This window comes from Hyperolius riggenbachi, chromosome 6 (assembly GCF_040937935.1).
Source record: "Hyperolius riggenbachi isolate aHypRig1 chromosome 6, aHypRig1.pri, whole genome shotgun sequence".
NCBI lineage: Eukaryota > Metazoa > Chordata > Amphibia > Anura > Hyperoliidae > Hyperolius > Hyperolius riggenbachi.
In genome coordinates this window covers 389,220,489-389,245,870 of record NC_090651.1, presented here as the reverse complement: position 1 = coordinate 389,245,870, position 25,382 = coordinate 389,220,489, and the positions used below count along the sequence as shown (strand labels likewise).

Here is a 25,382-nt window from a genome sequence, read left to right as displayed (position 1 = left end):
CCCACCTGCCTCCACAGTGGTTGCCTTAGCGGTAACCCGGGTTTGGAAGTATAAATACTTACGATTCATATTTCTCCTTTATTCCAATACATACTGCACTATATTGGGCTCTCGGTTCAGGGGCGTATCTGGGTGACAAAGCGCCTATGGCAAACAGTGAAATTGCGGCCAATATGTATTTGCACCACATATCCAATTGTGCCCCTTATCCATACTGAAGGTTTCTCTCCAGTATGGATATCCAAAGGTGTCCACCTCAGTATAGATAGCCAGAGGTGCCCCCAGTATGTGTAGAGAGAATTAGCCCCCAGTACTGTTAATCAGAGGTCGCCCCCAGTATAGGTCACCTGCGTTAGCCACCCGGTATATGTAGCCAGATAGTCAGAGGTTGCCCCCTAGTATAGGTCACCTGCGTTAGCCACCCGGTATATGTAGCCAGATAGTCAGAAGTCGCCCCCAGTATAGGTCACCTGCGTTAGCCACCTGGTATATGTAGCCAGATAGTCAGAGGTTGCCCCCTAGTATAGGTCACCTGCGTTAGCCACCCGGTATATGTAGCCAGATAGTCAGAGGTCGCCCCCTAGTATAGGTCACCTGCGTTAGCCACCCGGTATATGTAGCCAGATAGTCAGAGGTTGCCCCCTAGTATAGGTCACCTGCGTTAGCCACCCGGTATATGTAGCCAGATAGTCAGAAGTCGCCCCCTAGTATAGGTCACCAGCGTTAGCCACCCGGTATATGTAGCCAGATAGTCAGAAGTCGCCCCCTAGTATAGGTAGCCAGAGGTAGCCCTCCCAGTGTAGGTAGTCAACCAGATTAGGTTGCCCTCTCAGCATAGTGAATAAGACGAGTCTCCCCCCTCCGTATAAGTAGCCCCCCAGTATAGGTTGCTAGAGTTAGCCCCTAAGTGTAAGTAACAACAAGGGAATAGGGGGCTGCCATGTCGCCCACGGTGTTGTGGTGCCCATGGCATGGGCCATGCTTGCACCCCTCTAGATACGCCTATGTCTCGGTTTTCTGTTTTATACATTATTATGAATAACTGTATTTGGATGACTTTCTAAAACAGTTGGCATCTTTACAGTTCAATTTTGAACGTCGTTGCGCATGTACTACGGTATTGGCAAGGCGTTTCACTGTCCTTTTCATGTGATTACCTGACAATTATCCCCCATATTATAGGTTTGGTTGTGGTATTTTATTTTTATATTACTCAATACAAATGATTTTAGGTACTACAGTATAAGTACTGCTTAGGAAGGGCTGTTTAGGGTCTGTTTGCTGTCCCAGTGTTTGTATATGTTCATTACCCAATCCTATTGTTGTTTGTGAACAGACCATCACATCTGCGGAAACTAATACCTCACAAATAATGAAATGTTTCCATGTTTTTATTGAACAGTCACAGTCCAAACTTTTCCTGTAGTTGCAGATTGGACATGCACAACGGTCAGCAGTAATTCTTCACCATTCCTCTTTACAGCACTGTTTCAGTTCAGCAATGTTCTTGGAATGTCTGGTGTAAATCACTTTCTTGAGCTCATGCCCCAGCATCTCAGTCAGGTTGTGGTCAGGACTCTTACTGGGCCACTCCAGAAGACATAGGCCTCAATTTACTAAGATCATGCTGGAGATAATAAGGCAAGAGAAAACTTACCTCCACACAGTGAGAGAGTTATCTTATCTCTTCATTCCTTACGTTACCTCCTCTGTAGTTAATTTCACATGCAGTTAATGAACAGCCTGTCTTTAACTCTGGAGTTATTTTAAGGATTAAAGAGTTAACTTAAAGACAGAAGAGTTAACTTTAGGTTTGCCTGAGGTAAAATGTTTCCTGAATACTACATGCCTTATCACCATGGTAACAACTCTAGAAGAGTTATTAAAGACAGGAGATAAGCTTAGTGAATTGAGGCCATTGTTTCTTCTGTTAAAGCCATTCTGTTGATTTACTTCTCTGCTTTGGGTCGTTGACCTGTGGCAACACCCATCTTCTGCTGAGCTTCAGCTGGTGGACAGATGGCCTTAAAGAGGAACTCCAGTGAAAATAATGTAATAAAAAAAGGGCTTCATTTTTACAATAATTATGTATAAATTATTTTAGTCAGTGTTTGCCCATTGTAAAATCTTTTAAATCCCTGATTTACATTCTGACATTTAGTACATGGTGACATTATTACTGCTGGCAGGTGATGTAGCTGCTGCATGCTTTTTTGGCAGTTGGAAACAGCTGTAAGCACCTATTTCCCACAATGCAACAAGGTTCACAGATAGGAAACTGCCAGGAGTACCACGGTCCTCAGAGTTTCCTGTGGGAGGGGTTTCACCACAATAATAGATTTCTCATAGGAAAGGGGGTATCAGCTACTGATTGGGATAAAGTTCAATTCTTGATCACAGTATCTCTTTAAGTTCTCCTGCAAAATGTCTTGTTAAACTTGAGAATTCATTTTTCCTTCAATGATAGCACTCCATCCAGGCCCTGACGCAGCAAAGCAGCCCCAAACCATGACGCCCCCACCACCATACTTCACAGTTGGGATGAGGTTTTGATGTTGGTGTGCCGTGCCTCGTTTTCTCCATACATAATGTTGTGTGTTTCTTACAAACAACTCAACTTTGGTTTCATAACCCTTTCCAGCTTTATGCAAGTCAACAATTCTTAATGGTAGGTCTTCTGAGAGCTCTTTTGTGCGCAGCATCATTCACATCAGGCAATGCTTCTTGGGAAAAGCAAACCCAAATCTGGTGTGTGTGTTTTTTATAGGGCAGGGCAGCTGTAACCAACACCTCCAATCTCATCTCATGGATTGGATTCCAGCTGGCTGACACCTCACTCCAATTAGCTCTTGGAGAGGTCATTGGTCTAGGGGGCTCACAAGCCTTTTCCACCTGCACTGTGAATGTTTACATGGTGTGTTCAATAAAAACATGGAAACATTTAATTCATTTAAGCAGACTGTGATTGTCTATTGTTGTGACTTAGATGAAAATCAGATCAAATTTTATGAGAAATGTTTGCAGAAATCCATATAATTACAAATAATATTATTTATTTACAGTTAGATTTCAGTACAATATTCCTTCCAAAGCATATTATACATTATTGTGTGCTCCTTTCCTATGACAGCCTGTACTTGTATTACTGGGCCTACCTAACCAGCCCAAATCACATGATCATGTATCTTGTACCCTCTCCCTTCCCTAGTGTATTCTATATGATCCTGTGCTCCTTTCCTATGGCAGCCTTGTACTTGTATTACTGGACCTACCTAACCAGCCCAAATCACATGATTATGTATCTTGTACCCTCTCCCTTCCCTAGTGTATTCTACATGACCGTGTGCTCCTTTCCTATGACAGCCTGTACTTGTATTACTGGACCTACCTAACCAGCCCAAATCACATGATCATATATCTTGTACCCTCTCCCTTCCCCAGTGTATTCTACATGATCGTGTGCTCCTTTCCTATGACAGCCTCGTACTTGTATTACTGGACCTACCTAACCAGCCCAAATCACATGATCATGTATCTTGTACCCTCTTCCTTCCCTAGTGTATTCTACATGACCGTGTGCTCCTTTCCTATGACAGCCTGTACTTGTATTACTGGACCTACCTAACCAGCCCAAATCACATGATCATATATCTTGTACCCTCTCCCTTCCCCAGTGTATTCTACATGATCGTGTGCTCCTTTCCTATGACAGCCTCGTACTTGTATTACTGGACCTACCTAACCAGCCCAAATCACATGATCATGTATCTTGTACCCTCTCCCTTCCCTAGTGTATTCTACATGATTGTGTGCTCCTTTCCTATGACAGCCTGTACTTGTATTACTGGACCTACCTAACCAGCCCAAATCACATGATCATATATCTTGTACCCTCTCCCTTCACTAGTGTATTCTACATGATTGTGTGCTCCTTTCCTATGACAGCCTGTACTTGTATTACTGGACCTACCTAACCAGCCCAAATCACATGATCATGTATCTTGTACCCTCTCCCTTCCCTAGTGTATTCTACATGATCCTGTGCTCCTTTCCTATGGCAGCCTTGTACTTGTATTACTGGACCTACCTAACCAGCCCAAATCACATGATCATGTCTCTTGTACCCTCTCCCTTCACTAGTGTATTCTACATGATTGTGTGCTCCTTTCCTATGACAGCCTGTACTTGTATTACTGGACCTACCTAACCAGCCCAAATCACATGATCATGTATCTTGTACCCTCTCCCTTCCCTAGTGTATTCTACATGATTGTGTGCTCCTTTCCTATGACAGCCTTGTACTTGTATTACTGGACCTACCTAACCAGCCCAAATCACATGATCCTGTATCTTGTACCCTCTCCCTTCCCTAGTGTATTCTACATGATCGTGTGCTCCTTTCCTATGACAGCCTCGTACTTGTATTACTGGACCTACCTAACCAGTCCAAATCACAGGATCATGTCTCTTGTACCCTCTCCCTTCCCTAGTGTATTCTACATGATCATGTGCTCCTTTCCTATGACAGCCTGTACTGGTATTACTGGACCTACCTAACCAGCCCAAATCACATGATCATATATCTTGTACCCTCTCCCTTCACTAGTGTATTCTACATGATTGTGTGCTCCTTTCCTATGACAGCCTGTACTTGTATTACTGGACCTACCTAACCAGCCCAAATCACATGATCATGTATCTTGTACCCTCTCCCTTCCCTAGTGTATTCTACATGATCCTGTGCTCCTTTCCTATGGCAGCCTTGTACTTGTATTACTGGACCTACCTAACCAGCCCAAATCACATGATCATGTCTCTTGTACCCTCTCCCTTCACTAGTGTATTCTACATGATTGTGTGCTCCTTTCCTATGACAGCCTGTACTTGTATTACTGGACCTACCTAACCAGCCCAAATCACATGATCATGTATCTTGTACCCTCTCCCTTCCCTAGTGTATTCTACATGATTGTGTGCTCCTTTCCTATGACAGCCTTGTACTTGTATTACTGGACCTACCTAACCAGCCCAAATCACATGATCCTGTATCTTGTACCCTCTCCCTTCCCTAGTGTATTCTACATGAACGTGTGCTCCTTTCCTATGACAGCCTCGTACTTGTATTACTGGACCTACCTAACCAGTCCAAATCACAGGATCATGTCTCTTGTACCCTCTCCCTTCCCTAGTGTATTCTACATGATCATGTGCTCCTTTCCTATGACAGCCTGTACTGGTATTACTGGACCTACCTAACCAGCCCAAATCACATGATCATATATCTTGTACCCTCTCCCTTCTCTAGTGTATTCTACATGATCGTGTGCTCCTTTCCTATGACAGCCTCGTACTTGTATTACTGGACCTACCTAACCAGCCTAAATCACATGCTCATGTATCTTGTTCCCTCTCCCTTCCCTAGTGTATCTACATGATTGTGTGCTTCTTTCCTATTACAGCCTCTACTTGTATTACTGGACCTACCTAACCAGCCCAAATCACATGATCATATATCTTGTACCCTCTCCCTTCCATAGTGTATTCTACATGATCGTGTGCTCCTTTCCTATGACAGCCTCGTACTTGTATTACTGGGCCTACCTAACCAGCCCAAATCACATGGTCATGTATCTTGTACCCTCTCCCTTCCCTAGTGTACTCTACATGGTCGTGTGCTCCTGTCCTATGACAGCCTCGTACTTGTATTACTGGACCTACCTAACCAGCCCAAATCACATGGTCATGTATCTTGTACCCTCTCCCTTCCCTAGTGTATTCTACATGATCCTGTGCTCCTTTCCTATGACTGCCTCGTACTTGTATTACTGGGCCTACCTAACCAGTCCAAACCACATGATCATGTATCTTGTACCCTCTCCCTTCCCTAGTATATTCTAAATGATCATAGTTACATAGTTACATAGATCATGTGCTTCTTTCCTATGACAGCCTCGTACTTGTATTACTGGATCTACCTAACCAGCCCAAATCACATGATCCTGTATCTTGTACCCTGTTTGCCTTGTGTAGCTTTGTCCTATGTTGTATAACCTTGTTACATCTTTCATCCTTTGTATCATTGTAGATATTTATTGTCCAGCGCTGTATAATATGTTAGCACTTTATAAATACAATAAATAATAATATTTTGCATTTTCCCAGGAACACAACTGTACTGACCTTTCGTGTATTCTGTTCCCTTCCTCCAGGTCACCCTGCAGGATTCCAGTTAGCCAGCCATGACTGCCCTCCCTTGGCCTGCACTGTTAGCGAGTCCCTCTGTCCCTGAGACCCTTAACCTGTGAGGAAGGAGAAGTCACAGGTGAGGTTCTGAGGGGCCGAGGGTCCCGCGTTCTCCCCGCTGAAGAGGACAAGGCTGAAGCAGTCTGATGTGTAGCCGGGTCATGTGGGCCCGGTGCTGAGGGATTAAATATCAGGACTTATGCTGACAGGTAAGTCTCGCCAGTACTCAGGCTTAGGAAGTGCAGCTCAGGGGAGTATTAGGGTCGCTCACACTAGCAGCCAAACATGAAAGTATCGGGGAGCACAGGCAGAGGGCGCCGTTCTACACCCCATTTTTAGGAACTCCTTGTTAGGCCTCTTGCACACTGCAAGCGATTCCGATTCCGCTTTTTAATCGGTTTTTAATAGCGCCACATGGAGCTATCCTCACCTCCACCCACCCCGCCACATGGAGCTATCCTCACCTCCACCCACCCCGCCACATGGAGCTATCCTCACCTCCACTCACCCCACCACATGGAGCTATACGCACCTCCACCCACCCCACCACATGGAGCTATACTCACCTCCACCCACCCCGCCACATGGAGCTATACTCACCTCCACTCACCCCGCCACATGGAGCTATCCTTACCTACACCCACCCCACCACATGGAGCTATCCTCACCTCCACTCACCCCACCACATGGAGCTATACTCACCTCCACTTACCCCACCACATGGAGCTATCCTCACCTCCACTCACCCCGCCACATGGAGCTATCCTCACCTCCACCCACCCCACCACATGGAGCTATACTCACCTCCACCCACCCCGCCACATGGAGCTATCCTCACCTCCACTCACCCCGCCACATGGAGCTATCCTCACCTACACCCACCCCACCACATGGAGCTATCCTCACCTCCACTCACCCCACCACATGGAGCTATACTCACCTCCACCCACCCCGCCACATGGAGCTATCCTCACCTCCACTCACCCCGCCAGCCGCCACATGGAGCTATACTCACCTCCACCCACCCCACCACATGAAGCTATACTCACCTCCACTCACCCCACCACATGGAGCTATACTCACCTCCACTCACCCCGCCACATGGAGCTATCCTTGCCTCCACTCACCCCGCCACATGGAGCTATACTCACCTCCACCCACCCCGCCACATGGAGCTATACTCACCTCCACCCACCCCGGGAAGCACTTCCCTCTCTTATCCCTGCGGGCTGCCGATGATCTGGAGGTCTGACTATACGGATGGGCAGTGCAGCCAAACTAGGGACAGCTATGCGAAGGGAGACCCACTCTGTGCCAGCGAGCAGAGAGCAGCACATAACGCAATGGCAGAGCAGTACTGTATGCATGCAGGCGGGCGGGGATTCAAAACAGCCGGGCAGCCCGCCCACCTAATTAGCCCTGGGGAGAACACTGATGGAGATATACTCACCTCCACCCACCCTGCCATGTGGAACTAAAGAACGCCTGAGATGAGAGGTATATGGAGGCTGCCATATTTTCCTTTTAAGCAATACCGGTTGCCTTGCAGCCCTGCTGATCTTCTGCCCCCAATACTTTTAGCCATAGCCCCTGAACAAGCATGCAGCAGATCAGGCGTTTCTGACATTATTGTCAGATATGACAAGATGAGCTGCATGCTTGTTTCTGGTGTGATTCAGAAACTACTGCAGTCAAATAGAGCAGCAGGGCTGCCAGGCAACTGGTATTGTTTCACAGGAAATAAATATGGCAGCCAGTATATATATATATATATATATATATATATATATATATATATATATATATATATATATATATATATACCGTATTTTTCGCCGTATAAGACGCTCCGGAATATAAGACGCACCCAGGTTTTAAGTGCAAAAACCAGGGGAAAAAAGAATTCATAGTAAACCTCCAGGAGGGTCTTGTAGGTGTTCTACCCCAATTAATTTCCTCAGGAGTCCCCCATGTGCCCTCAGTGTCCCCATGTGCCCTCAGTGTCCCCATGTGCCCTCAGTGTCCCCCCCCCCCCTTGTCACGTATGTGTCCTTAGTGTCTCCCATGTGCCCTTAGGTGTCCTCAGGTGCCCCCCGTGTGCCCTTGGGTGTTCCCAGTGTGGCCCCCAGGTGTATCATATGTGCCCTCAGTGTCCCCCATATGCCCTCAGGTGTCCCCATGTGCCCTTAGGTGGTCCCAGTGTCCCCCATGAGCCCTTATGTGTACCCAGAGAAATGGTGCAGCAATCTGAGCTCAAAACTTCCTCTCTTCTCTAAAAGATCAGCAACAGCATAATGACCCCAGCTCCCTGTGTGGTCCGCTCCCCCTTCCCCATGTAAATAGTCTGACGGGCGGCATGTATGTATAGAGTGGCCCCCAGATCACTGCCTGGCACCCCATGCGTCAGCTTGCCCAATCCCCTCTCCCCGCATCTGTGCGCTCACCCCCGCTGATGTGTCCGCACTCACCCCCCTGCTGCCGCTGATGTCCGCTCACCCCCCGCCTGATGTGTCCGCTCACCCCCCCACCTGATGTGTCCGCTCACCCCCCGCCTGATGTGTCCGCTCACCCCCCGCGCTGATGTCCGCTTACCCCCCGCGCTGATGTCAGCTCACTCCCCGCCTGATGTGTCCGCTCACCCCCCGCACTGATGTCCGCTCCCCGCCGGGTGTCAGGCTCAGCATAGTGGCAGTTTTACTCACTTTAGCCGCTCTCCGGGAATGCAGACCTGGTCTCCTCTCGTCACCCCTCTAGTGATGGCTTTCATCAATGACGCGTATTATAGAAGCCATCACTAGAGGGGCGGCGAGAGAGGAGACCAGGTCTGCATTCCCGGAGAGGCTGAGCGGCTAAAGTGAGTAAGACTGCCGCTATGCTGAACCTGACACCCGGCGGGGAGTAGACACAATCAGCGTGGGGGGTGAGCGGACATCAGCACCGGGGATGAGCGGACATCAGCACGGGGGGTGAGCGGACATCAGCACGGGGGGTGAGCGGACATCAGCACGGGGGTGAGCGGTCACATCAGGCGGGGGGTGAGCGGTCACATCAGGCGGGGGGTGAGCGGTCACATCAGGTGGGGGGGTGAGCGGACACATCAGGCGGGGGGTGAGCGGACATCAGCGGCAGCAGGGGGGTGAGTGCGGACACATCAGCGGGGGTGAGCACACAGATGCGGGGAGAGGGGATTGGGCAAGCTGACACATGGGGTGCCAGGCAGTGATCTGGGGGCCACTCTATACATACATGCCGCCCATTAGACTATTTACATGGGGAAGGGGGAGCGGACCACACAGGGAGCCAGTGCAGGGAATCCCCGACGTGGCGGCGGTTCGTATCTGCAGGCGTTCGTAAGTCGGGGATTCCCTGCATTTGCCGTATAAGACGCAGGGACTTTTTCTCCCCATTCTGGGGGGAGAAAAAGTGCGTCTTATACGGCGGAAAATACGGTATATATATATATACATATACACACACACACACACACACACATATACATCTCATTTCAGTTGTCCTTTGAAGCAGCAGAGACAGCCATACTCTCCAAAGAAAAAAAAAAAAAAAAAAAACCACATATATAAGTAGATTAATACTTGCTGTACTTACATAACATGTATTGTACTGTCTACGCTTTGATTTCAGTGAACTTTATATAGTAAATAAAGAGGATTCTTTTCCTGGCATTTTCCATCTTGATTCCTTCAGACTGAAGCCAATACTGATATCATTTCCGATCTTATTTTTTTTTCTCATAGAAGCTGCCCTGTCATATCTAGCTTGCTTTGTACACACATGTGAGCACTGCATAGATCATATTTCAATCAGGGGAGGAGCAGTAATGTGGAAGGGGCGATGCCAAGCTTCCTTCTCGTCGGCAATGACCCAAATAGAGCCAGGCTGACTGAGATGAGATTTACTACAGCAGAAACATTTATGATTATATGGGAATGCTTGCAATGCAGGGTCAGGTTCTAGGCTGTATAATAAACACAGAGCAGGGGGTAAATGGAATTTGACTTTGTGGCTGACGATCTCTCTTTAGGTCAAATAAAGTTCTTTGTACAAATATGTCTGGTGTGATTGTGGTTTGTTCAATAAGCTATAAAGTAATAAAGCTTTTGTCATTCAGGAAGGCCTTCTGTGTGCTCTACACTGCCACCTGCTGGAAGGAAATCATACTGCAGGGAAATGATGATAAACAACACTGGTTGGAACTAGAGATAGTGAAATGACATGCAAATTATTCTGGCTTGCATGCAAACTAAATGCAGATTGTCAGTGCATGTTATTTGCCCAGGCCCAATCTGCGTACATTTTGCATGAAAGCCGGAATAGTTTGCGATGTCAGTGACCGGACAGATTCTGGGGGGGCAGCACGGGCGCCCAGAGAAGGCATTGTGGAATGATCCCAATATACAGATAGTTCCAGCTTGCACAGATTATTATTATGTATTTATATAGCACTGACATCTTCTGCAGCACATTACAGAGTACATAGTCATGTCACTGACTGTTCTCAGAGGAGCTCACACTCTAATCCTACCATAGTCATAGTGTAATGTCCTACCATAATATTATTATTATTATTACTAGCTGATTGCCCGGCGTTGCCCGGGTATGTATTTGGCTAGTGTTGGCTCCGCCCACTTTTTCTAACCCTAACACACAATTACTCAATGACCAAGTTTGTGAGCTTTGCGGTCTTTGGAAACAATAATTTGCATTGAAATGAAAAAAATCTGATTGGCTGTTTGTGGCTCCACCCCTTTTCTGAATTTGAACCCCAGTCACCCAATGACCAACTGTAGCAGGTTTGAGGCCTGTGCCATTAACAGTGCAAGAATGGCAGCAATTAAATATTCCCCTTGAGAAGCAATAGGTGAAGTTTGATTCACTTTTGTAGGCTCCACCCACTTTTCTGAATATTTAACCCAGTCACCCAGTGACCAACTGTGCAAAGTTTGAGAACCCTACCATTAACAGTGTAAGTATGGCTGCAGTTTACATTTTCCCAGTGAAATTTGCATTTGTCTCCACCCACTAATGACGTGGAACTGCCTGTGTATGTATTTGACCGGTTTTGGCTCCGCCCACTTTTTCTAACCCTAATGCACGAACACTCAATGACCAAGTTTGTGAACTTCGGGGTCTTTGGCATCAATAATTTGTATATTCCCATAGAAATTAAACAAATCAGATTGGCTGTCTGTGGCTGCACTCCTCTCCAACATTTGAACCCCAGTCACCCAATGACCAACTATAGCAGGTTTGAGGCATCTGCTACAGCCCCGTTTCTATGGGTGTGTGATACGTGCAATCGCCCGGGGTGCTTTATTGTGCGGCAGGAGGGGGGGCGCCGGAGCGGGGGAACGGACATAATAGTTATAACTCACCTTCTTCATCCGTTCCCCGCAGTTTCAATATCTTTCCTCTCCCGGCGTCCGTCGCCTGGTAACAGCGCCCCCTGTGATGACATACCGCATGTCATCACAGGAAGCACTGTGACTAATGAGATAGATGCCGGGAAAGGAAGGACATTGAAGCAGCGCGGGTTCGGCGGAAGCAGGTGAGTTATTACTATTATGTTCGCTCCCCCCGCTCCTGCGCCCAACTCATACCGCCCATACCAACTAACCTAAACTGTGGGAACCTACCTAACTAACCTAAACTGCAGGAACCTACCTATTTATCCTACACTGCAGGAACCTACCTACCTAACTAACCTATACTGCGGGAACCTACCTAACTAACCTATACTGCGGGAACCTACCTAACTAACCTATACTGCGGGAACCTACCTAACTAACCTATACTGCGGGAACCTACCTAACTAACCTATACTGCGGGAACCTACCTAGCCAAGCTATACTGTAGGAACCTACCTAACTATCCTATACTGCGGGAACCTACCTAACTAACCTATACTGCAGGAACCTACCTAACTAACCTATACTGCGAGAACCTACCTAGCCAAGCTATACTGTGGGAACCTACCTAACTATCCTATACTGCGGGAACTTACCTAACTAACCTATACTGCAAGAACCTACCTAGCCAAGCTATACTGTGGGAACCTACCTAACTATCCTATACTGCGGGAACCTACCTAACTAACCTATACTGCGGGAACCTACCTAGCCAAGCTATACTGCGGGAACCTACCTAACTATCCTAAACTGCAGGAACCTACCTATCTAACCCATACTGGGGGGACCTACCTATCTAACCTATACTGGGGGAACCTACCTATTGAACCTATACTGGGGGAACCTACCGATCTAACCCATACTGGGGGAACCTACCTATCGAACCTATACTGCGGGAACCTACCTATCTAACCTATACTGCGGGCACCTACCTATCTAAACTATACTGGGGGCACCTACCTATCTAACCCACACTGGTGGCAACTATACGGGCTACCCTATACTGGAGGCACCAACGTAGATAACCTATAAAGCAGGCACCTACCTATCTAACCTACACTGGGGGCAACTATGCAGGCTACCCTATACTGGAGGCACCTACGTAGCTAACCTGTTCAACCTGTACTGCGGGCACCTATGCCTGGCTCCATGGGGGTGGGGTGGGGGGCGATTTTTACACCCTCGCCCTGGGTGAAATTTAGCCTAGAAACTACTCTGATCTGCTAATACCAGTGTAAAAATGGCAGCAATTTAAATATTCCTTTTGAAAATCAACAGGTGAATTTTGACTATTTTGGCTATTTTGGCTATTATAGGCTCCACCCACTTCCCTGAATATTAATCTCAGTCACCCAGTGACCATCTTGGCAAAGTTTAAGATCCCTGCCATTAACAGTGAAGAAGGGCTGCAGTTTACATTTTCCCATTGAAATTTGTTTTTGGCTCCGCCCACTTTTTGTAAACTGGACACACAGTCACTCAATGACCATGTTTGTGAGCTTTGGGTCCTTGGCATCAATAATTTGTATTTTCCCAGTGAAATGAAACATCTGATTGGCTGTTTGTGGCTCTATCACAGGCATGGGCAAACTTGGCCCTCCAGCTGTTAAGGAACTACAAATCCCACAATGCATTTGCCTTTATGAGTCATGACTGTGGCTGTCAGACTCCTGCAATGCATTGTGGGACTTGTAGTTCCTCAACAGCTGGAGGGCCAAGTTTGCCCATGCCTCCTCTATCCCCTTTTCTGAATTTGAACCCCAGTGACCCAATGATCAACTGTACCAGGTTTGAGGCTTGTGCCATTAACAGTGCAAGAATGGCAGCAATTTTAATATTCCCTTTGAAAATCAACAGGTGAATTTTGATTGTTTTTTTTAGGCTCCACCCACTTTTCTGTATAATAATCTGTGCCATTAACAGTGCAAGAATGGCAGCAATGTAAATATTCCCCTTGAAAATCAAAAGATGAATTTTGATTGGCTGCTGTACACTCCACCCACTTTCCTAAATATCTCCACCCACTTTCCTAAATATTAATCCTAGTCACCCAGTGGCCAACTGTGTCAAGTTTGAGAACCCTGCCAATAACAGAATGGCTGAAATCAATCTAACAAATCTGATTGGCTGTTTGTGGCTCCACCGCCTTTAGTGAATTTGGTCCCCAGTCACCCAATTACTGACTGTATCAGGTTTGAGGCCTCTGCCATTAACAGTGTAAGAATGGTAGCAATGTAAATATTCCCCATGAAAATCAATAGCTGAATTTTGATTGGCTGTTGTAGGCTCCACCCACATTTCTGAATAATAATCCCAGGCACCCAGTGGCCAATTGTATCAAGTTTGGGAACCCTGCCATGTAAAAAATTAAGTTTCTGGCACCGCCCACTTTTTGTAACCTTGACATATAGTCACTCAATTACCAAGTTTATCAGCTTTGGGATCCTTGGTATCAATACTTTGTATATCTGATTGGCTGTTTGTGGCTCCGCCCCTTTCTGAATTTGAACCCCAGTCACCCAGTGCCCAGCTGTACCAGGTTTGAGGCATCTGCTATTAACAGTATAAGAATGGTTGCAGTTTAAATATTCCCTTTGACAATCAAAAGTTGAATTTTGATTGGCTGTTGTAGGCTCTACCCACTTCCCAAAATCTTAATCACATTCACTCAATGACCAACTGTGCAAAGTTTGACAACCCTGCCATTAACAGTGTAAGAATGGCTGCAGTTTATATTTTCCCAGTAAAATGTGTTTTTGGCTCCACCCACTTTGTGTAACCTTGTCACACAGTCACTCAATGACCAATTTTGTGAGCTTTCAGGTTCCTGGCATCAAAATTGTGTGAATGGAAGCAGTTTATCCAGCAAAGAAATCTGATTGGCTGTTTGTGGCCCCGCCCCTTTAGTGAATTTGGACCCCAGTCACCTAATGACTGACTGCAGCAAGTCTGAAGCCTCTGCCATAAACAGTGTAAGAATGGCAGCAGTTTAAATATTCCCCTTTAAACGCAATAGGTGAATTTTGATTGGCTGTTGTAGGCTCCACCCACTTTCCAAAATCTTAATCTTATTCACCCAGTGGCGAAGTGTGGCAAGTTTGAGAACCCTGCGATTAACAGTGTAAGAATGGCTGCATTTTTTCCCATTTAAAAGGAATGGCTGAATTTTGATTGGCTGTTTTATGCTCCACCCGCTTTTCCTGGATTTGTAACCTCGGTCACCAAGTGACCAACTGTGCCAAGTGTGGGGACTCTGGCTTGATTACTGTGAGAATGGCAGCCTTTTACATTTTTTCCATTGACTTGAATAGGTGGAATCTGATTTGCTGTTTGTAGCTCCGCCCAGGTGGGCAGGGGGGCCGCGAGACCCCCAGAACCTATCATCCCAGGTAGTAAGGAACCTGTATACCAAGTTTCGTTCAAATCGGTCAAGGGGTTTTCGAGTGATCGCGGCACATACACACATACACACACACACACACACACACACACACACACACACACACACACACACACACACACACACACACACACACACACACACACACACACACACACACACACACACACACACACACACACACACACACACACACACACACACACACACACACACACACACACACACACACACACACACACACACACACACACACACACACACACACACACACACACACACACACACACACACACACACACACACACACACACACACACACACACACACACACACACACACACACACACACACACACACACACACACACACACACACACATCCGATTTTATATATATAGATTATGTATTTATATAGCACTGACATCTCCTGCAGCACTGTACAGAGTACATAGTCATGTCACTTACTGTCCTCAGAGGAGCTCACAGTCTAATCCTACCATAGTCATAGTCTAATGTCCTACCATATTATTATTATGTATTTATATAGCACTGACATCTCCTGCAGCACTGTACAGAGTACATAGTCATGTCACTGACTGTCCTCAGAGGAGCTCACAGTCTAATCCTACCATAGTCATAGTCTAATGTCCTACCATATTATTATTATGTATTTATATAGCACTGACCATTCCTGCAGCACATTACAGAGTACATAGTCATGTCACTGACTGTCCTCGGAGGAGCTCACACTCTCATCCCTACCATAGTCATAGTCTAATGTCCTACCATATTATTATTATGTATTTATATAGCACTGACATCTCCTGCAGCACATTACAGAGTACATAGTCATGTCACTGACTGTCCTCAGAGGAGCTCACACTCTAATCCTACCATAGTCATAGTCTAATGTCCTACCATATTATTCTTCTGCAGCCTGGTACACACCTTCAATTTTGATTGGCCAATTTTACCACCTCGACTAAGGGCTGAAACCCACTAGAACAATTTTTTGAGTGTTTAGGGAGCGATTCAAACCACTAGCGATTTCCCTAAACACTCAGCTAATGGTAATTGATGGGCCAAATTCCACTGGAGTGATTGCGATTACCAAAATCGCAAATGCAGGACATGCATTTTGAGCGTTAAGAGTGTGCGTTAGCTTTTCTGTAATGTAAGATGTATAACCGCTGGCGTAATTGCTCATGAATCGCTATAAAGAGCGATATGTTAGCATTTTTAAATGACTGCATACTGTACAAAAAATTACATTAAATTGAAAGGACCAATCAGAATTAAAACACAAATCTCCACACAATCGCTGGCAAAAAGCTTACACTTTGTCAAATCGCTACCAAAATCACGAGTAAATGCTCATGAAATTCGCTTACAAAACGCTCATTAAAAACACTACCGATTGCGATTAGCGATAGCACTTGTAGTGGGTTCCAGGCCTAAGGCCTCTTTTCCACGAACTGTTTGCTCAGCGAACAGTTACCAGGCAGCAGTGAGCAGTTACCAGGCAGCAGTGAGCAGTTACCAGGCAGCAGCGAGCAGTTACCAGGCAGCAGCGAGCAGTCACCAGGCAGCAGCGAGCAGTCACCAGGCAGCAGCGAGCAGTCACCAGGCAGCAGCGAGCAGTCACCAGGCAGCAGCGAGCAGTCACCAGGCAGCAGCGAGCAGTCACCAGGCAGCAGCGAGCAGTCACCAGGCAGCAGCGAGCAGTCACCAGGCAGCAGCGAGCAGTTACCAGGCAGCAGCGAGCAGTTACCAGGCAGCAGTGAGCAGTTGCCAGGCAGCAGTGAGCAGTTGCCAGGCAGCAGCGAGCAGTTGCCAGGCAGCAGCGAGCAGTTGCCAGGCAGCAGCGAGCAGTTACCAGGCAGCAGCGAGCAGTTACCAGGCAGCAGCGAGTAGTTACCAGGCAGCAGCGAGCAGTTACCAGGCAGCAGCGAGCAGTTACCAGGCAGCAGCGAGCAGTTACCAGGCAGCAGCGAGCAGTCGCCAGGCAGCAGCGAGCAGTCGCCAGGCAGCAGCGAGCAGTCGCCAGGCAGCAGCGAGCAGTCGCCAGGCAGCAGCGAGCAGTTGCCAGGCAGCAGTGAGCAGTTACCAGGCAGCAGCGAGCAGTCGCCAGGCAGCAGAGAGCAGTCACCAGGCAGCAACAAGCAGTCGCCAGGCAGCAGCAGTGAGCAGTTACCAGGCAGCAGCGAGCAGTTACCAGGCAGCAGCGAGCAGTTACCAGGCAGCAGCAAGCAGTTACCAGGCAGCAGCAAGCAGTTAACATGTGGCAGTGAGCAGTTACCAGGCAGCTGTGAGCAGTTGTGAGAGTTTGAGAGGCATTTCACTGCCTATCAATAGTCCGTGGAAAAGAGGCCTGACACAGCTCGCTGCAGCTCAGGGTTGTCATTGGTCTGATTCTGACATGTACAAAATTAACTTCAAATCTGCATCAGGTGGAAATTATTACCGCAACCTCTCATTGCCCATTTGAGGCCTCTTTTCCCCGGACTGTTGATAGGCAGGGAAATGCCTCTCAAACACTCACAACTGCTCCCTGCTGCCTGGTAACTGATTGCCGAGTACACAGCTCAACAGTCCGTGGAAAAGAGGCCTGAGATGAGGAGCAGCAGAAGACTCCAGTGACCCTGGAAGGGGCAGAAATGCAGCTGGCACCTGGATGCAGGGTCACCCTGAGGTGCAAAGCAGCAGAGGGGAAAGTGCATCACCTATCTCTGCCTCATACAGTGAAGCATACAGTACACAATGACTATGCTGCACTGTAATTGTTATTGCAGTGTATTATGCCAATGCATTCCGCTGTACCACACTACTAACGCGCTGATGTGAACCATGTCATGTCAGAAAACGCACCCGTGTGAATGCAGCCTATCCACTGCCAGAGGTTTTCATTGGCTAACCTGAAAGCTGTGCATAAGTGGAGGTTCCTGTGTTAGGCCACGTAACGTGGCTCGCCGCAATGCACCACCTATGCCACGTTCACAGAGCCGATCGCTATGACGGCATGCGGGATCGTATTGCGCTGCAGTAACCGTGCGTTACTAATGGCAGTGACGCACAGCTTTTATTGGCTGGATGTGACGCTGTTACATGAAACGCGACGCCCGCTGTCACCCTATCCTGAGGGCCGGTCTCTGCTGACCCCGCCTACATCTTGCAGGAGAGGCGAGAATCTGAATCGCTTAGGCCAGGAACCCACTAGAAAGCGCAAAACCCCATCACCATCGCTAGCGATTTCTGATAGCATTTTGCAAGCGATTTTGGGAGCGATTTCCCTGCTCCTCTACAATACATTACAATGGAAACGCTCCCAAAATGCTGTATGTCCTGCGATTGCCATTACCTTAATTGCAATCGCTCCAGGGGAATATGTCCCATCCATTTACATTGGCAGAGCGTTTAGGGAAATCGCTAGCGACTAAAAGCGCTCCCTAAACGCAGTGGTGGGCTTCAGGCCTGAGCCACGCACAGATATATGGATTGCGGTGCGTTCTGCGGGACTCTGTAGAGGAATGAGAATCGCTGCAGATTCCGGATGGATTCAGCCCCGGTGATAAGAGGCCCTTAGGAGGAGGCTGTATTTATCACTAATCAGGGCTGGGCTGAGATCGGCTGTGATAAGCATTTTATATCAGTCATTAAAGCATTGTCCACAATTCATATCACAATCACTGAAATTTCAGTTGCCATTTTTTGGATGAAACATCACACACTCAATCTGACCTTTCCAATTCTGAACACCTGCGGCCCAAGAGCTTACAGTTTAAGAAGTCATAATGAAGCCAGAGGACAGAAGAAGATGAATATTACTCTGCAATGGAAACTGAGGATATCTCCAGGGAAGGCTCTGAAAATCCAGGCCTATCCCCAGAGAGCAGGCCTGAGCCCTGACAGAGTGTGACCGGGCCCCCCAGACTGCTCGGGCCCCATACAGTGCAGGCCCATGCCCAGAGAGCAGGCCTGAGCCCTGACAGAGTGTGACCGGGCCCCCCAGACTGCTCGGGCCCCATACAGTGCAGGCCGATCCCCAGAGAGCAGGCCTGAGCCCTGACAGAGTGTGACTGGGCCCCCCAGACTGCTCGGGCCCCATACAGTGCAGGCCCATGCCCAGAGAGCAGGCCTGAGCTCTGACAGAGTGTGACGGGCCCCCCAGACTGCTCGGGCCCCATACAGTGCAGGCCGATCCCCAGAGAGCAGGCCTGAGCTCTGACAGAGTGTGACCGGGCCCCCCAGACTGCTCGGGCCCCATACAGTGCAGGCCGATTGTGACGCCGGGCGACGCCCAGTCGTCCGAGGATTCGCGGCCGATTGTCCGATCGCAACCGTGATCGGAAAACTGACATTCTTTATTTTTAAAATAGAAGTTTTTCCTTCCTGCCTTCCCCCCCCCCCCTTTTGCCATGAGGGCTGAATGGGCCTGCGTTAGCATATGGCTAAAGCAACCTGGTTTAGCAAGAAATCCTGTTAAGGCTCCCGGAAAAGCTCTGGTGACACTAATGTGCTAATTGGGCAGAGCTGAAATACCAACAGAGTCTATTCAACAGGGGAAGCTAGCACAGCATGAGGTCTATTGACACCTACATTCCTCCCAGTCTTGACGGCACCGACTAAACTGAGTATGGAATGCATGGTGTTGATAACTTTGTCACATTTTGCAAATACCATCCATGGGAGGAATATGAAAATTACATAATTTTGTTTCCCTAATTCTGTAGAATATGGTGATACTAGACATAGCCAGGTAACCCGAGCAGGGGCTGAGATATGAATAATGGGGTCCCCGTGCGCCCCAAATATTGCAAGTTTGATGTCCTATGAACGTGTATTCTCAGCCCAATCTGAATATGAAATCGGTTTGCATGTGCGACAAAACCCCGGCGGGGTATGAAATTGGACATATTTTGTGGATGGCTGGAAGTTCCTCCCCTGAGAACTCACTGCCTGACACGCCCCTGGGCTGAGCTTGAGACTCCGCCCAGAAATGTCAGTGCTCAAAACTGATTGCATGAGGACCCCCAGCCAATTCCCCCACTTTCCATCATACCGAAAAGACTGCCACTGCTTGGGGAAATAGCAGTGGCCATCTTGCAGGCGGAGCAACGGCCATGTGGTTCGGCCATATTGCGAACTAACTGCAACAAAGGAACTTTGTCTTTTCCCGAACTGACTTTCCACAGAATCATAAGTATTCGTTCTTTTTATCCCTTTTTCTTTTATGTACTGTGTTATCACTGTCTCTCATCGTTTAATTGTTCACGATTGTCTGTATATATTAATTATTTATATTGTAACAAATAAAGGCTTTTTAAAAGGTCTTTACCTCTCAGTAAAACCTTCTATTCAGTATACACAGACGAGACCTAAACTTCCGAAGGGACGCTACTGTTTTGATAGATAGATAGGAATTGCACAGTTTTAACCGGTTGTTTGTTTCACAGGTCTATAGCCAGTTAGCAGTTTTCTCTGGGCTGATAGAAAACAGAGATGGTGGCAAATCTACCCCTGGGTTGGAGTAAAAGTGTATTTTCGTAACCTCACAGGCTCCCTACTGCGTCGTGACGCTCAAACTCCGCCAATTCTACGCAGATTGCGTCCATAGCTCTCAATCTGTGTGCTAGAATCGGATCGGACGGTTTTGCGTGTTCACGGCCAGTGGGGCTCCTGTGACAGTGGTCGGCAGCGTTTGGGATCTGTGTGTGCTGATAGTATCTCAGGTAGGGCTATCGAATTAGCCCTATCGAGAAACGAACTAATTCGTTGGTAGTGACTGAGTGCAATATATTTTTCATATATACAGAGAGACTGTGTAACCAGTACCCCTCCCCTAAGTTTTCTTTTATTTGGCATGGAAATGTCCGGGAATTACAAGGTCATGGTCCTATCCGACCTGCAGAGTCTGTGCGAGGCGAGAGGCATGGACATCCGCGGCAAGAAACAGCAGGACCTGATAACGGACTTGTACCGATGGGATAGCCAGAATCTGCGGACGCTGGAGGTGTCCACTGTGGAGGACACCGGCTCATCTAACGCAAGTCGAGGGGAACCAGAGACTGAAGATCCTGTGCGTACCGAGGTTGAGCAACCCGCGGGCAATGCGGCAACAGATACGCAGGAGGCTGTCAGTGTGATCCCCGACCCCAGAACCCCTGAAAGTACTCGCCTGGAACCGGCCAGTACTGGACTGTCCAGTTATGTTGATCCAGTAATGCAGCAGGCATTGCAAAAGCTGATGGAAACTGATGTGGACAAGTACCTGCAGTACATGGCGGAGCAAAAGCGAGAGGAACGCCAATCTGCAGAGGCGCGGGAGAGACGACAGCATGAGCTGAACATGGCGAAAGTGCAGCAAGCCAGCCGGAGTTCAACGCCCAGCCTCCCTGCTGAAGGGACTGCCGCTCCAGTAAGTGCAAAATTTAAATTTGCTATTATCGAAAAAGACACTGACATTGACTTGTTTTTGAGGTCTTTCGAAAAGGCCTGCCGTCAGTATCGTCTGTCCCAAGACCAGTGGGCCAGACATCTGACACCCTTGCTGCGCTACAAAGCGCTTGATGCTTTCTCAGAGCTGCCTGTGGAAAAGGACAATGATTATACCGCTATAAAGGAGGCTATAATCACTAAGTACCAGCTGACGCCAGAAGCCTACCGGAAAAGGTTCAGGTCCTGGCAGAAAAAATCTACTGATTCTTATCAAGATGTGGTCAGCAGTCTGCTCACCACACTCCGCCAGTGGACGCTAGGCCTCACTAAAGGGTCTTACGGTGTCCTGGAGGACTTAATCGTCCTGGAGCAGTTTCTGAACATTTGCCCGGCTGATGTACGCCAGTTTGTGCTGGAGCGCCGACCGGCGTCAGCGACGGTCGCTGCAGACCTCGCTGAGACCTTTGCAACGACCAGGGTGCCGGAGACCCGCAGGACTGCCCCATCTAGCTGGAGAGGAGGTCAGTCCCACAATTTTGCAGACTCTCCTACCTCTGTGAGCCGTGCGCCCCAGAGGCCCTCCAGCGCAGCTGCTGCGTCCAGGCCTGCAGTAACAGAGGGCATCACCTGTCACTTTTGCCGCAAGCCCGGACACATGAAGTTTAACTGCCCGGAGCGGAGGCAGACCGCGCCAGCTCCTGCACCACCTACACCTCGCCCACGGCAACTGCCGCCAGCCAGCGCACCCCAGCCGGGAGCACCCAACAACGTCATGTTCGCAGGTGGGAGAGGGATCCACTCCGCTACGAGCAACCACCAGCTGGTTACAGTGAACGACCAGCTTGTTACCGGTTTCCGCGACACTGGAGCGGATGTCACCCTGGTGCGTGCGCACCTGGTCCCGACGGAAAATATCCTCCCTGACAAATACCTTACCCTCACTGGAGTGGGGGGCACTCTTTCTCGCATTCCCCAGGCTCGGGTGTCCATCGATTGGGGGGTGGGGGTTCAAGAGAAGGTTGTTGGGGTCCTGGACCAACTGCCGGTCCCAGTTTTGTTGGGGACCGACCTGGGCAAGCTTGTGTCCTATTATGAACCTGCCCCAAGCCCCTCAGACTGCCAGGAGGGAGACGGACTCTCCGCCCACACTAAGGTACTTTGCACCAAGGGGCAAGAACAGGGGGGAGGTGGGTTGAATGTGCCCAGTCCAGGGGTACCGAGTCCAATAGTACCTGTGTTTGATATACCGATTGTTTGTGATGAAAATGTTGTTGTACCTGTCACTGTAATTCATGCATGCAGCCAGGATGTGAGTAATGCCAGTATGTGCCAGTCTGAAGGTGTACCTGTACTGGCAGTAACACGCAGCCGCGCTGCTCAGAACCTGGGCTCAGAGCAGGTGGAAGAGGTTCCGGCCTCCTCCCCCTCCTCTGACCACAGGGATGGTAGCCTTCAGCCACTAACTGCATATGCCACGGGCCAGCTGGCTGAGAGCGAGAGTGCTGCATTTGTGCAAGCACTCCAGACTGACCCTAGCCTCGAGGCACTCAGAAGGCAGGCTTCGGAGCCCCTCACGAATGAAGATACCTTCAAGGTATATTGGGAAGGTGGTAAGCTGTACAGCGAGCCTGTACAGCCCACCGAAGGTGAAACAAGTGTGGGTACCAAGTTGCTTGTGGTACCCAGTGCCTTCCGGGGGCATGTGCTGAAGTCCGCACATGACATTCCCCTGGCAGGGCACTTGGGAATCCACAAGACACTTGACCGTATCCAGGGTCATTTCTACTGGCCCAGGATGCGGATCGATGTGACCAACTATTGCCGCTCATGTACTGTTTGCCAAAAGGTAAAACGGGCTGGGAACCCCCGCAAGGCTCCCTTGTGTCCACTGCCAATCATAGGTGAGCCCTTTCACAGAGTGGCAGTCGACATAATTGGACCATTGCCCACTCCCAGCAGCAGTGGCAAAAGGTACATCCTGACGGTGGTGGATTACGCCACCCGCTATCCTGAGGCCATGGCGCTTTCCTCCCTGAGGGCGGACAAGGTAGCAGACGCGCTACTTAACATTTTCTCCCGAGTCGGGTTCCTTGCGGAGATGCTCTCCGATCAGGGATCCCAGTTTATGTCCGAACTCATGGAGGCCCTGTGCAAAAAGATACACATGACGCACATTGTCTCCAGTCCCTACCACCCGCAGACCAATGGACTGTGTGAACGGTTCAACGGGACGCTGAAGCAAATGCTGACCACGTTTGTTGAGTCGCAAGGTGGGGACTGGGAACGATACCTGCCTCATCTGTTGTTTGCGTACAGGGAGGTGCCGCAGGAGTCAACCGGGTTTTCCCCGTTTGAACTCCTGTATGGGAGGAATGTCCGAGGACCCTTACAATTGATGCGGGAGACATGGGAGGGCAAGGGCGACCCCACTGATGTCTCCGTGGTCGATTACGTCCTCAAGTTCAGGGACAAAATGGAGTCCCTGTCCGCAGTAGTGACCAACAACCTGGCCCAGGCTCAGGCCAAACAAAAAGCATGGTACGACCGCACTGCTGGAGAGCGGTCATTTGATGTGGGTGACAAGGTATATGCCCTTCTTCCCGTGAGGCAGAACAAGCTGCAAGCAGCCTGGGAGGGGCCTTTTACTGTAGTGCAGCGGTTAAACCCTCTGACGTATCTAGTGAACATGGGGGGCAGGAAGCAGAAGAGCTTTCATGTAAACATGCTGAAGGCCCACCATGACAGGACCCAGTATGCGCTGCCAGTGTGCAGCCGGTTAGAGCAGGGAGAGGCAGACCCCCTGTTAGACCTGCTGGCTGACGTACGAGATGTGGACGGCGACCTAAACGTCAATCCACAGCTCGCCTCAGCCCAGCAAGAGCAGTTACAGAAGGTGCTGGGCCAGTACCAGCACACCTTCTCCGGTATCCCGGGGCGGACCAGTATGGCGGTGCATGGGGTAGATACAGGTACCCATCCCCCCATCAGGCAGTCCACTTACCGTGTCTCTCCCGAGGTACAGGCGGACATGCAGAAGGAGGTGAGGGAGATGCTGGAGTTAGGGGTGGTTCAAAAGTCCAGTAGTGCCTGGGCAGCCCCTGTTGTCCTGGTCCCCAAGAAGGACCAGACAACTCGGTTCTGCGTAGACTACAGGAAACTGAACGCCATCACCACTACAGACGCCTACCCCATGCCTCGCATTGATGAGCTGCTAGATACACTGGCATCAGCCAGGTACCTATCAATCATGGATCTGAGCCGGGGGTATTGGCAGATACCACTTGCACCTGACGCGAGGCAAAAGTCGGCCTTCATCACCCCTTTCGGCCTCTTCGAGTTCACGATGATGCCCTTTGGGATGAAGAACGCCCCCGCCACGTTTCAGCGGGCCGTGGACGACCTGCTAGAGGGAATGCAAGGGTTCGCTGTAGCGTATCTGGATGACATTGCGGTGTTCAGCCCCACCTGGGAAGAACACCTCAAACACCTGTCCCAGGTACTAGAGAGGCTGGCCATGGCCAATCTGACGGTTAAACCGAGTAAGTGTCAGATTGGCATGACCGAGGTGCAGTACTTAGGTCACCGGGTGGGGGGTAACACCCTGAAACCTGACACGGGAAAGGTGGACGCCATCCTGGCATGGCCTCGACCTATCACGAAAAAGCAGGTCCAGGCGTTCCTGGGGACCGCCGGCTACTATAGGAAATTTGTTCCCGCCTATAGTACACTGGCGAAGCCCCTGACCGATGCCACTAGCAAGAAGCACCCCAAGGTTGTTAGCTGGACCCCCGCTTGCGAGAATGCCTTCCAGGCCTTGAAGCAGGCCCTCGCAAGCGCCCCTGTGCTTCAGGCCCCAGACTTCAGTCGTCGGTTTGT

General features: G+C 49.1%; 1 protein-coding gene and 1 long non-coding RNA gene across 3 annotated transcripts in view; one reads left to right on the top strand and one right to left on the bottom strand.

Moving 5' to 3' along the window:
- The window catches only part of LOC137522008 (uncharacterized), a 291,997-nt gene that overhangs the window by 257,255 nt on the left and 9,360 nt on the right, over positions 1-25,382 (bottom strand). The window contains exon 2 of one of the 2 annotated variants that reach the window (XR_011022251.1): positions 6,181-6,299. The exons of the other annotated variant lie outside the window; for it this stretch is intronic. This is a non-coding gene — a long non-coding RNA (uncharacterized lncRNA). The remainder of the gene's footprint in view (positions 1-6,180; positions 6,300-25,382) is intronic. 2 annotated transcript variants of the gene reach the window in all.
- The window catches only part of SPACA6 (sperm acrosome associated 6), a 77,677-nt gene continuing 58,649 nt past the window's right edge, over positions 6,355-25,382 (top strand). The window contains exon 1 of the mRNA XM_068242025.1: positions 6,355-6,452. Within this exon, the coding sequence (XP_068098126.1) occupies positions 6,443-6,452 (10 nt within the window). The 5' untranslated portion in view covers positions 6,355-6,442. The remainder of the gene's footprint in view (positions 6,453-25,382) is intronic.